We start from the raw sequence: 14,263 nt of genomic DNA, 5'->3' as shown, positions 1-14,263 counted from the left end.
AGCTAGTAAAACTAAGATGTCTTGTTCATACCTCACACAAAATAATTGTTTTTAAGGTGAGCATCAAATCAAGTTCAAAATTGCTGCTGCCTCTCAGAACTGGCTGCTAGTTCCATATCTGCTGCTAGGTAGGCATGTGAGATGTGAGAAATTACTTAACTTTCTATGCCTCAGTTTTCTCCAGCTGTTTTAGGGATAAGATAGGGTAATATTTTTGAAAATTAATACCATTTGGTGGAAACAATGAGAAACATAAAATGCATGATATTACTGTGGTACTGTTAGGGAGGACTAGCCTCACGGTCAGTAGGAGTTAAGTTCAATTACCATCTCTGACATGCTGTGAGGCACAAGATTATGATGTGACCCAAATAATTCTCTAAGAGAAAGCTGTAGAGCAGTTGCCAGATATTGACTGGCCAAGGGGATTTCCTCACTGAGAGAAATTTCTTACTCTAATGAAAGGATGGTGTTTTTCTTAAAACAAACCTAAATACATGTTGTGCCTAAATATTGGCCACATCTCTATAATGTAAGCTTTGAAAGGAAAAATAAACATACAGGTTAAGGGAAATTATAGATATAACTTATTGAAAAGTATATTAAAAATGAAAAACAATCATTTTTTGGTTGATAGGATTGGTGTAGGGGCTACAAGCACATAAGAAGAGTCTTGTCTTAACAAAGGAAAGAAGGGAACTAGGCTTAATATCCCACTTACTTCTGAAGGCTAAAGGCAGAGTATACAAAATATATATTCAAGTATAATTAGAGTCTTCTCTTACTCTTCCCAATTAGAACTTGAGTTCACAGGATAAGCGGGTCAATCAAAAAAGGCAATCTGAATTAGGTGTGACATGGAAAGAATAAACAGACTGATGTTTTTTCTTGAATGTCCTGACCTCTCTGTTTATAAATAAGTTTTTAAAAAGAAATGCAAAAAATTTTCATTCTAAAAATTAATATTGAAATTTACCCCAAAAGTCACATTTGGTCATATGAAATATTTAGGAAATTAATAAGTGCTTTTTATAACCAGTCAGCAAAAATTTTATTTGGCTGCAGTATTGCTAGATGTTCAGGCCAATTTTAAAGTTAATACTTTTATTATTTTAAATCACATGATTCATTTACTGATTTTGTTTCTTTCACTGGTTCACTGTCCAGAAAGAAAATAAAACTCTAGATGGAGGTTCTCATGGCAAGGAACCATAGAGCTAAAAAAAAAAAGGGGGGGGGGTGGTGGAGATGCAAGCCTCCCTTATCATTGCCATTTCTCTCCTAGGGCTCATGTTACATGCCCTTAATAGATTCTGAGAAAAAGTCTTTGTTTTGTCCTTATTGGAGAATAGCAAACAAAAAATGCAAGTGGGAGGTTACCCTGGGGGAATTAAAAAATCTGGAAGAGTAGCTGCAGTTTATCTGAAGGGGTATTCAAATACTTTCAATTAAACCAAGTTCCAAAATTCTAAAGAGCAGGCCATCATAAGTGATAGACAGGGTGTCCCAGAAGATTTAATACAGTTTTAAACTATCAAAACTTTGGAGATGCTCTATATGCTTTGCCATTCTTAAAATATTAAATCAGTGTGCATATTTAACCTATATCAGATTATCTAAGGTAATCTAAAATAATCTGATATCTAAGGTCCTCTTAGGAAAAGGAAGGGTGCGAAGAAACTTTACAAAAATTATTGTCAAAAACCATCTTTACAAATAATTGGGAAAATAAATAATAAAAAAGTTAGCTGAATAGAAGAAAAAATAGATCAATATTTTACAAAGTATCAATCAGGTAAAAGGACAGACTATTGAAGTGGGAGAAAAAGTAGAAAGTAAAGAAACCCAGGAGACAAAAAGAAAAATCAAATTAAATTAAAGCTTTATTATGTCAGTAGTAAATAACAGGAAAAGGTGTTACAGGGAGTAAAGAAATCCTAAAAGGCATATCCAAAACTGTACAATAGCAGGTATTAGATGCTATATGAATGATATTTCATAATTTCTAGCTAAAATTTGCACATTAAATCCTGCTAGTGTGTGTGTATTTATATTTATATTTGTAAAAGCATTGCTTTTTGAAACTATTTCTAAAAACCAATTCTAATGTAGAGAATTATTTTAACAGTAAACATTTTCAAAGCAAACTTGTAGATTGATGTAATCATCAATTCATAGGATATAATTGATTACCTGCATAAATTAATTTTTGGCCTGCTACTGGAAAGGCATCCTTTCCCTTTTCAGATTCAATCTTCTCTTTCAGTGCCTTAACCTAGAGGAAAAACAAACAGTTAATTTCCTTGCATCTGAGAATAGAATTGAATAACATTGGATAAGATATAAGCATTTACTTAATTTCCTTTATCATAATGTAACAAAAGATAGAATTTTTGAAGTGCTTTTATGGAAAAGTCACATCATTTTCTAATTACACAGCATACTTAAAGGTAACTATTTCTGTGCCAACAGATGTACTGATTCCTACAACAGATCTAAAAGTGAGACATTTGGGATTTGATAGACATGATTCTTCAATTAGATCAAAACCTAAATCCTAATTAAAATATTAGCTTTTTGTTTTTCCCTATATATGTTCTGTTTTCTGTAGTGTTATGTGTTCTGGAATAAGAGGGGGAGAGAACAGGATCTTATATTTTCCAAACCCTTTAAAAACATCACTCACAAAGAAAACTAATGCATTAACAAGAATATCAGAGACAACCAATTTTGATCAATACAATGATCAACCACGGTTCCAAGGAGCACTTATATGCCAATATGAATTATTTTTTTTGCTTGACTATACATTATGAATAGGAGAAAACACTTCTGTAACCATTTTAGAGCTGAAGAGAAGGTGGATCTTCATTAAAAAAAGAAAAAACTCAAAAACGGTATCACTTCTAACAACTTGTGAGATATGATCATGGCATTCTGGAGATAAAGAAGCTGACTGGAGTTATACTATACATCTTTAGTAAAATCTAGACTTAGGTCCTTTGATTTGAGGCCATCACTTATTCTATGCCAGTGGAGTCAGGCTCAAATAGAACTAGAATCCTATACAGAAAAATCCCTTAAGATCCAAATACTGACAATTTTAAAATGTAATATTGTCTTATTCTATTGCATTATTTATTTTATTAGATACTTCCCAACTACATTTTAATCTGTTCAGGCAGCACTCAAGGTTATGTGATTTACATTTTTGACACCTGTGCTCTAAGGCAGAGATGAAGCAAAAAAAGAAAAAAAACCCCTAAGATATACCAAACATTCAATGCTTGGCACTTAAGCAAACATTTAACACAAAAATTTCCTGATGATCACCATCAATAGAATAAACGACTCTGATCCTTTATTCCATTTAACTAGCAAGATATTTGATAGCTTTTAAACACCCATTATATTAGGTTTAATATGAGTGTAAACATTTGGCCAAGTCATATTTAGTTCAATTAAACTGAGAAGCCTGACATGGAATAGGGCTGGGGATAAGTGATGCCATTTTGAAACACTGCTGCCTTCATCACAAATATTCCTTTGAGGTTTTCAAAATGTTTTTAAAAGTAGGGAGAGGATATATATACACATCATTTGGTGGTTTAAAAGATCAGTTAGAAGAGACTTTGGAAGTCACCCAGGAGACCGATGTCAAGCAGTTTATTAAGGGACTTAAGGTATCAAAATATCCACTTTTTTTTCAATAGTTCACCTACTGTCTCACATTTTGGGCGTGTGTGTGTGTGTGTGTCTGTGTCTGTGTGTGTGTGTGTGTGTGTGTGTGTGTGTGTCTGTGTGTGTGTGTGTGTGTGTGTGTGTGTGTATTTGAGTTCAATATTAACTTGCAAGATACCTGTGCAGCTTTTCATCTTGTGGTGAGTGTTGAGAGTGAATATTGGGGAACTGGAAGATACTATGGTTGTAGGGTAGTTCACTTTTGGTTCCTTATTTATAAAAAGGGGTACACGGAGGCATCAGATAATATACCTCATATTCTTTTATGTAACACGTAAATTTCCAAACTTTGGGTCTCTCCTACCTCTCTTGCTTCTCTTTTCAGACCCAGTTATCCTTTTATCTCCTAATCACTTGTAATTATCTGTAGATAAGTCACCCCTATATTAGACTGAAAGATGTCTGAAGGGTTTTTTCATCTTGGTAATTCCCATTGGCAGTCATAGTACTTTAGTAAAGCTTGATAATGTTCTCAAGTGCCTCTGAGCACCCTTTCTAATAAACCTTAAGTGAGTTGTGTTTGTTCAGTTCAGCTATGAAAAACTAGAATGGATCCAACCACAGTACTTTCTAATCTGTTTTGAGTCTTTTCCCCAATATTCACAGCTCACCACCCAGTGTATGAAGAAACATTTCTAATCTATATTATACCTTCTCCCCAATACTCACTCCCCATTTACTTTTTCCAGGAAGAAAATGCTGAGCTATAAGGTAGCAGAAATTCACAAAGGACTAGATTTAGAACTAGAAGTCAACTTTAAGGTCATCTAGTCCAATCCTCTCATATAGAGATAAACAGAACCAGAAGGGTTAACTGACTTGCCCCAAATCACATAGATATTAAGCAGCAGAGATGAGTTTTAAATTCAGATTCTCTAAATCTAAATCTAGCACTCTTTCTTCTGGACCATACTGCCTCTCCAGACATAAGAAAATGTTTTGAGTATTTACAATGCACCAAATGAGATCAGGAAATTAGCAGTTCAATTTAGCTAAAATGCAATATGTAAAAAAGGAGTAGTAATAAGAAATTAAGCTAGAAGCAATCCTTGTATAGTGAAACATTTTATTTTATCAAGTAGGCAACTAAAGAATAATAGTTTGAGCAAGAGAACGACATGATCATATTTTGACAGTGATATATGGTTAGATTAGCAAAATGGTGGTAAATAGATCAGTTAATGGGGTTTTATGATAATCCAGGTGACAGTAAGGGTCTGAAATAAGGCAGTATCAGGAGTAGAGAGATGAGGCAAGTGAGAGATATTATACATAGAGAATTAAGAAGATTCAGATAAGTGGTTAGATGTGAGAGGAAAGGAAGGAGTTAAAAGTAGACTACTGCTTTGAGTCTAGGGTACTGGGAGAATGGTTGATGAACAAATGAAAAAAGGTAAGGAGGAACAAATAAGGTACGTTAAGTAGGTTAAGGTCACCTTATCTTAGGCTATCCAAAGCCAAGTTAAAGTGTATGAACTTGATTCAAGAGGCAAAACTGCTGTGTCTGAAGATTATTCTGGCAGCAGTACAGAGAATGGATGCTGGGGGGAACCAATGCAAAGAAACCAGCTAAAAAAACAACTGAACAGTTTGGACAATGATAATGAAGACTTGAACTAGGATAGTGGCAGTAGTAACAAAAAACTGGGGATGGTTTCATTCATTGTGGAAGTAGAATTGACAGAAAGGACTTAATTATCCATTGCTTGTAGGATAATGGAGGGGAACAAGATTTAGACAAAGTTGGAGACTAATTGGTTTCATTACCTTTAAATATGAATTACCAATGGGAAATTTAGGTTAAAAAAAAATCAGTCGGTAACTAACATTAATGTAATTATTTAGAATGTGCTTTTCTATACAACAACTTTATCCGGGCTATTACAGTACTTTAAAAGATTTTTAAAAAAGTGAAGTTCAGTGTCATTAAGTGACTTGCCCATATAAATTAGCAGGTTTCTGAAGCCAGGATGCTACCTCAATTCTCTCCTGATTTCAAGACTATAGCCATTTCCACAAAACCATGCTCTCTTTCTCCAAATAACAAATGTCACTTACAAAGATATTGATGATTAACAATTATCTTCCCATTAATTTTGTGCTAAGCTCTGAGGATACAAGAAAGGCAAAAAAACAGGTGAAGAAAACTGTAAGCAAATTATGTAGAAACAAGACTTATAGAAAATAAATGGAAGGTGAAAAATCACAAGACAAGATATAGAAAAGTGAGAAGAGAAAACTTAGACTGCTAGAAAGACTGTTTTAGAAAACAGAAATTAGATGGCAAATGGAAAGTACTGACAAAATTATATTTAACACCTAAGGTCATAATTATTAGCAGCACTGTCTACAGGATTTTTTAGATGTGTCAAGTCATTTAAATTTAAAAAGAAAATAGTCATATATTAATTGTATAAAAAACCTAAATAACTGGAGTTGTATTCAAATTCTCTAGACTATAAAATGCATGCAGCAAAATTCTTTACTATATTTCTAAGAGTTATTTAAACATTTTTCACATGGTTTTTACAATGTTTCAGTTGACTGGTTTTTAGGTCACCTATATAATGAATCATATATAATAAACTAAATGCTTTCTTCTCTACAAAGGTGAAATTTTCTTTTTACTATCCTTCAGCTGACAAGTTTAAAGCTGTGGTGGAGGTTTTTACTGAGTGGAAATTGGAAGGGTAGGCATTGAGATGAGAACTGGTTAAGTACCCAAGAGAAATAAGAATGAGATATGGGGAAAGAATGAATTGTACAGGAAGTAGCAAAAGGAAGGGATATAAAGGAAACAGAAGAGATTACTAGTGCCCATTGGCTCAAACTATGGCATGAAACACCATGAAAACTAACTAATTTCAGAATATGCTTTGAAGTTTTTTTAATAGAAATCTGCTGCAAAAATACTAGGCTATCAAAGATATTATAAAAATGAACTAATAGTAGTGTTCTAATCATACTTTGTCAAGCATTGAGTAAAAATAAGTCTACCAAGTTTGGATAGGCTTTTTAAATCCTACCTGCCACAATAGTTTCAGACATGCTTTTTCTTCTTCTACAGAGAAAGGGATTAGTGATCAAGATGGAATATTTCAAATATAGGTGGAGTTTTAAGGCAGAGACTCAAAGTTTTTGAATTCATAGTTACTCAATGAAAACCAAATTGTTCATTGACCAAGAAAACAAACAATTTAAAAATTAAATAGATCCCTCTTTTAGTTTGTTTGGGCTTTAATGGACTAAAATATATTGAAAATACATTATAAGCTTAATTAACAGTAGAGGGGGAATGTGACTAAAGGAGAACATATTAATAAATCTGTCCTGAATCCACATGACCTGAATGTTTCTAAAACAGCTCTTCAGGATTTCAAGGTAAGGTCTATCACCAGAGGGGGGGAAAAGAGACAGAGAAAAAAAAATCTCAACATGCATGTTGGATCAAAGCATAGACTTAGGTTTCATCATATTTTTATAACATTGATGTAAGAAGACACCCAACAACTATTCAACAAACTTCAAAAGTACAGGCAAGAGATGTGGTTAGACAGTAGTTCATATAAATAAGACATAAGTTTTGATGACCAAATTCAAACAAAAAGTGGCATGCAATATAAAAGTATAAAAGCAAAATGATGGCATTTAGAGCTGGAAAGAACTCCTAAGTCTAGACCTCTCATTTACAGATGTGAAAACTGAGGCTCAAAGAGATAAATGAGTTAACACAAAAAGTAATTTTAGGTTAAATAGAACCACAGAAGCCAAGTAATCTCAGAAACCATTTATTTCAACACATATCTGAACAAGAATCATTTCTATAACTAACATCCCCAACAAGTTTCTAAGACCTCCAGTGAATGAAAACCCAATACATTTCCCCATTCCTTTTTTTCAATAAATAGGAAACTTTTTCCTTATAGTAATCATAAGACTCTTCCGTAACTTCTACCCATTTTGAAGGTAAGCAGAAAAAAGGCTATTCAATTTTCGACATGTCAGCCTTTCAAATACTTGAAGATGAACAATATCCCTCTCTTCCTATCCCTTTTTCTTTTTCAGACTAAATTATTCAGTGGATTCTCATATGATATTGCTTTCAGTCCTTGTACTATTCAGGTTACCCCCTTCAGGATGTGTTTAAGGTTCACTATGTCTTTTTCAAAACACAGCATCAAAATCTGGACATAGTACTCCATCTATGATCTGACCAGAATACATTACTTATCTTCTTTTTGGAATTTGCAAGTCCTTCAATGTATCCTCAATGTAAAGAGCAGTATTTGATTTTGTCAGCCATATTAATAGTGTTAGCTTACATAGACTTTTAGTATTAGCCCCTATAAATCCCTTCTTATATTCCAAAGATCTACGCTATAATCCCACCTAATATTTTGAAATGTAATTTTGAAAAGGATAGAAGTGGGCATTTTCTCCTTGAAGGTACTCCTTCAGAGAATTTCATCCATATTAACACAGTCCTGTTTAATAACTACTATTATTCCATTAACAATAATACCAGACCTGTACTTGTACCATATCTAAAAAAATAACCTATTCCATTTTGTCTCAAAAGATAAGCATGAAAAATTCTGTCAAATGCTCTACTGAAATTTTAAATATCTTCAGTAACCCTTTAATCTATTAGTCTGGTTACCTTGTCAAAAAAGAAAATAATGCTAGTATGGTTTTTAGTGATCACTACTTTCTTTTCTATGTGTTCACAAAACCCTGTTTATGTTCTAAAATTTTTTCTAAGAATGAAAAAAAATCAAACCCACTGGCAGATTCTACCAGAATTTATTTTTTCAAAAAACTGGTATAATATCTGTCTTTTCCAGTTCTACAGAACATCTCTGAAATTCCAAGCTCTTTATAGGATCACCAGGACTCAACAAATACTTTTGCCAATACTTTTGGAGGCCCAGACTTAAGTTCATCTGGACCTAGTGACTTGATTTCATTAAAGTTGCTCTCTGATCATCTCTCACTTATCTCAGGCTTCAACTACCTATTTAAGCATTTTTGATCTATCCTTCCCAGTTCAAAGATTATACATTGAAGAGAAACAGAAGCAAAAATAAAAAAGTTGAAAAGTTTAGGCTTCTTTCCTTCATTATCATCTCACCTACTCCAAGCAGGAGAGTTACCAATTTTTTGAATCCTCTTCTCATCCCTAGAACTTTTGCTTCCCCTAGTTTCTATTACAAATCTCAGAACATTTGGGGTTTATCAGTCTTGAAAGCATTCATTCTCATTCTCAAATTATTTTTGTTTCTACTTTTGATATATTACTATTTAAAGGTTGAATCAGAAATGAAGTTTCTTGTGCAGATCTCTTTACAGAATTCCATCAATCCTCCCCCCTTTCTTTCTCATTAAAAAATGAACATCTTTTTCTTGTATTTTCATAACTTCATACTGGAGAGTTTACCATCCCCTTCTTCACAGATTTTCTCTGCTGAATAGCCTATCTGGATTCCTACTTATCCTTTTTTATTTGGAACAGTTCTCTGAAAAAAAGTTTATTTCAGATTCTTGTTTACTTTTTCTTAAATTCTATTAAATACAAATTATGTAATCATATGCTCATCTCTCCCCAAGGTTCCCCTCATTTCTTCTTGAAAACCTGATCCCAAATAATTTCCCTTAGTTTTCTACTCCACTTTTTGAACAATGATTTCAGTGAGGGAGGTAACAAGTCCTTCTGCACATGATCTTTATAGCCTATATTTCATGAAGGAGCTTGTCAATATGACCTGCATTCACAAGAGCAGTCAAGATAATAATTGTGAGGAAGTCATTACATCCTAATATTGATGGAAAAAGCTAAGCATGTCAAAAAAAAAAAAAACTTTTAAGAAATTCAAGAATTGCCCTCTATAAGCCTTTTAAGGACTTTCTGATGGAAGAGGAAACTTCTTTTTAAAGCCCCAGATAAGGAAAAACTTCTTTAAAACTGAGTTCTCTACAAGTGGAATAGGCTAGTAAATGAGGTATAATTTGGCCTATCCCATTATGTTTCTAAGTGGAGCCTAGATGATCACTCGTCAGGTACAAGAGCTAACGCCTATTCAAATACAGACCAAACAAGTGTTGCACTCCAACTTCAAGATTCTTTATTTTTATATTTGTATTATGTCCTGATTAGTTTTTTCCTAGTAGTTTTTACTCACCTGTAAAATGGTAACTATCCTTTATCACAGATTTTGTGACTGAATAGGAAACCTGGATTCTGCATTATCTCAGCATTAATTTGAATATGTTCCACATAATGAGATAATGCATATCTCTAAAATTTTTAGAGTTCTGAACAACTTTAATCTTTCTCAGGACTTCTAATGACTCAAAATACCAGACTCAGAGTTGATGTCATTAAAATGAAAGCACCAGCCCTGGAGTCAGGAGTACCTGGGTTCAAATCCGGTCTCAGACACTTGATAATTACCTAGCTGTGTGACCTTGGGCAAGCCACTTAACCCCATTTGCTTTGCAAAAAACCTTAAAAAAATGATAGAAGTAAAGTACTAAATTTTTCACTACTGGAGCTATGATTTTAAACAGTGCAAGTCACAGAAAATAAAATAAATGTGCCAGTCATTTTAATAACATTAGTTTTGTAGATACCACTAAAGCACTAAGATTGTAATACTTCATTCTTAAACAGTTCATTTTTTCCAATCGTGTATTCGATCATTTCTTTTAGAAAAAAGTAGTCAAAAAGAGGGTTAATAACTACATTCAGAGATCACCCATTCAAATTTCAGAAAGTCCTTTTATTAAGAAATGTATCCTTTATAACAGCAACGTGGGGGTGACGATCAACCTTAACGTACTTGCTCATTCCATCAGTGCAATAATCAGACACAATTTTGGGATATCTGCGATGGAGAATACCATCTGTATCCAGAGAAAGAATTGTGGAGTTTGAACAAAGACCTTAGACTATTAGCTTTAATTTAAAAAAAAAAAAAAAACAAGCATTATCTTATTATGTTAATTTTGCTATCTCTTTATTTTTTTCCCTTAAGGATATGCTTTCTCTCTCATCACATTCAACTTAGATCAATGCCTACCATGGAAACAATGTAAAAGACTAATAGGCTGGGGCGGCTAGGTGGCATAGTGGATAAAGCACCGGCCTTGGAGTCAGGAGTACCTGGGTTCAAATCTGGTCTCAGACACTTAATAATTACCTAGCTGTGTGGTCTTGGGCAAGCCATTTAACCCCATTTGCCTTGCAAAAACCTTAAAAAAAAAAGACTAATAGCCTGCCTTCTGTGTGTGGGAGGGGGTGAGTGGGGGAGGGAAGCAAGATTAGGGGGGAAAATTGAAAAATTAAAAATAAATTTTTTCAAAAAAGATATGTATCCTTTTAGAACCTTTTATTCATTGCTCCAAATCTGTCCCTTGAATCCAAATGAACAACTCCAATTCACCTTCTACACAAGAGTTCTTTCAGCTATGATGTTCCTTTTAAGATGACCAAAATGAGGCTATGACATATTAAAAGATTTATAAGGAGTAAAATTTCTTAAGATGCTCCATTCAGTCACGTGGCCTACCTATGCCAGGCATGTTCCCACTATACCAATTTGATTCATCTGCCATTCAGATGCTTTCTGGAATCATGGTTTTCAATGATTCATTGCCTTATTGGATCACTAACAACATCGTTTAAAAATGAACAGAAGAAAACAAATAAAAAGTGACAGATTTGAAAGTATAATGAATTTATTATGTACCTTTTTTATATTCCTCTTTACATATGGAAAAACGATTTATAAGATAGGCTTTTGACAAACAGTTTAGAATCATTGCAAATATTGCATGATTTCTGAAAGGTGATCTAATCTAAGTTTTGTTTCTCCTCAATTCCAGGTCCAATTACTTATCTTTACCTGTCAAAACACATGTAGTAATCTGAAGAAATTTTTTGTTTTTTTAATATCTAAGCTGACTTCTTGGAATAACTACGAAATCCTAATTTCAATATAAAAAATTTTGCTGGCTCAACAATAAACATAAAACAACATGTTAAGTAGCTAGCTCTTTTAAATTGTATAAAGAATAGAGTCCATGATTTCAATGGAAAATTAATTTTTCTATTGGTGACTGTATTTGTATAACTTACAAGAAAATCTATTTCAGTTACTTCTTAAATTTCATTTCTAGACTTCCATGTTTCCTGAGTTTCTTAAGGATTTGAAAATAAGGAACCTATAGCCTGCCTGTCAATCTGAAAAAAAAGAAACGAACAATAAAACTTTGGTAAAATAATTAATTAGCAAAGAGAAATACCACAAACCTAAAATAGAAGTCTAAAGTATTCCATGGAATACTGTAATTATTTCTAACTTCTGGATAGATTTTTCTCTTGGCATAAAGAGCAATAACTCCAATGACTGATAATTTCTCACATCAACTTTTACATAAATGGCAGAGAAAATTTTTTAGCTAAAAGCAGAGGGTTTTTTTTTTGGAAAAAAAATATTTAAAGAGTAATTAGTTATTCTTCCACTAATTCAAGCTAGTTTATATATACTGCAATGTCATAGTAAGATTTAAGATGCATTTTTTTAAATATTAAAAATTAGAAAGTGATCATGAATTTATTCATACCTTATACATTTCTAACTTATTCTTAAAATTTTTGTTCTTTTATTAAGTGACTGGGTTATTTCTAGTGACAAAAATATATGTCTTTTTAAAAAAAAAGTCTTTTTAACCTGTGATGGAAAATACCATTCATATCCAGAGAAGGAACTGTGGAATTTAAATAAAAGACCAAAACTCACTATCCTCAATTTTTAAAATGTCTTATGCATTATATCTTTTCTCCCCCTCCCTTTTGGACTTGAGTCTTCTTTCACAATATGAATAATGTGGATCTATGTTTAGCATGGTTTTATGCATGTAAAGCCTATATTAGATTACTTTCTGTCAGGGGGAAGGGGAGGGAGGAGAAAACGCAAAACTCAAAACCTTGCAAAAATGATTGGTGAAAACTACTAGTACACGTTGCGGGAAAAAAATAAAATATTTAAACTAAAAAATAAAAATAAAAAGTTTTTAAAAAGAGTTGCTTAACTAGGATTAAGGAAACTCATGAAAAGGACTATACTAAAAAGCTTTTTTTGATAAGATGATGGAAACTAGTACAAGGAAGCAATAATTTATATATGGGGTGTCTTCCAAACCTTTTTTGTGTATCTCAAAGGACTTATCAAAGAATTATACCTAGAACTATTATAAATGGTAATTTGTTTCACAGTCCAGACCAAAGACGCTTATTTAAACCATAATGAACATAAGACAAAACTTCAGTTGAAGATAAATATTTTCCATATGTGAGATCTAATACCAGAATTCTACTGCAAACTGTGATGGAACAAAAAGCTTCCCCTCCCCCACTTTTGAGGTTCCTTTATAGCTTATTGAACATTCTTTCCTGAAATGGGCTTAAGATCTCTATTTGATTTTTATAAATTTGGGCTTTTTTTTGCTATTAATAATTCTAAATTTCTTTTTCAGTTTCTTCTATGTTCTGATTTAGTGAAGACAAGTTTATTTACCTTTTCCTCACCTTTAATCAAATTAAAGACTTATCAATTGTTGGCTTTTCCCCAAGTTTTATTAGTCTTATATTCTTTTATTTTGTAAGATAATTATTTTTCTTAAATTTTTCAAATTTCCTCTCATTTATTCTGGGTTAATTTGTTTTTAAATTTTTTTTAATTCCATATGAATGAAAGAAAGAGCATTTATTAAATACTTGCTTTTGTAACAAGCATTAATAAATTCTGGAGAAACAAATATTAAAATGAGGCAATCCTAGCTCTCAAGTTGTTCACATAACTGGGAGAAGCAATATATAAAATTTAGTTGTAATTCAACAGAGTCAAAAGGGTAGGATGACAAAAGTTCAAAGGTACTTAGGTTATATTATTAGATGAGATGACAATGCCCCTCAATTAGATGAGAGGAATGGAAAGTCACATAATATGTGGTGGTTTTCCATCTCATTCTCGAAACTGAGTCTATAAATTCTGTGAAGAACTTTACTAATACAAGTCTCATCTGGAAATTGATTAAAGTAAAGGCACCACGCTGTCCCTTGCTTCCATATTTATATTTTGCAAAATTTAAATTGACTGATGGCTTTCCTATGTAGACATCTCTGTCTCTCTGGACAATTCCTGTATTTCCTGATCACTGAAATGGTTTCTCTTTTGAGTCTTCATATTTTAATTCTAAATTTCTCTTTTGTCCTGGACTGATTTCTTTTTGCCTTATTTATTCAGAACAAGGTCTCCTTTTCATAGTCAGACTTCTAGCTCCAAACAAAGCTGTTTGTACTAAACATTCAATTCATTAACCTTTTCTCTTTTGTAAATGTATTTTATCTAGGATATAGAATTGTTTTATTTGCATCCCAAAAATTTTCTTATTTCTTCTACGTGGTTTTTTTCTGCTCTAACCACTATTCCAGATATCATTATTAAGTCTCCTTTCAGGT

The 14,263-nt window shown here is 32.7% G+C and overlaps 1 protein-coding gene across 2 annotated transcripts in view; it reads right to left on the bottom strand.

The window, feature by feature from the left end:
- Positions 1 to 14,263, bottom strand: part of LOC141495827 (UV excision repair protein RAD23 homolog B-like) — a 104,870-nt gene that overhangs the window by 70,091 nt on the left and 20,516 nt on the right. For both annotated transcript variants that reach the window (XM_074197600.1, XM_074197601.1), the window contains exon 2: positions 2,194 to 2,275. In XM_074197600.1, coding sequence (XP_074053701.1) covers positions 2,194 to 2,275 — 82 coding nt within the window. The remainder of the gene's footprint in view (positions 1 to 2,193; positions 2,276 to 14,263) is intronic.

Source organism: Macrotis lagotis, chromosome 8 (assembly GCF_037893015.1).
Source record: "Macrotis lagotis isolate mMagLag1 chromosome 8, bilby.v1.9.chrom.fasta, whole genome shotgun sequence".
NCBI lineage: Eukaryota > Metazoa > Chordata > Mammalia > Peramelemorphia > Peramelidae > Macrotis > Macrotis lagotis.
This window is presented reverse-complemented; position numbering and strand designations above follow the sequence as displayed.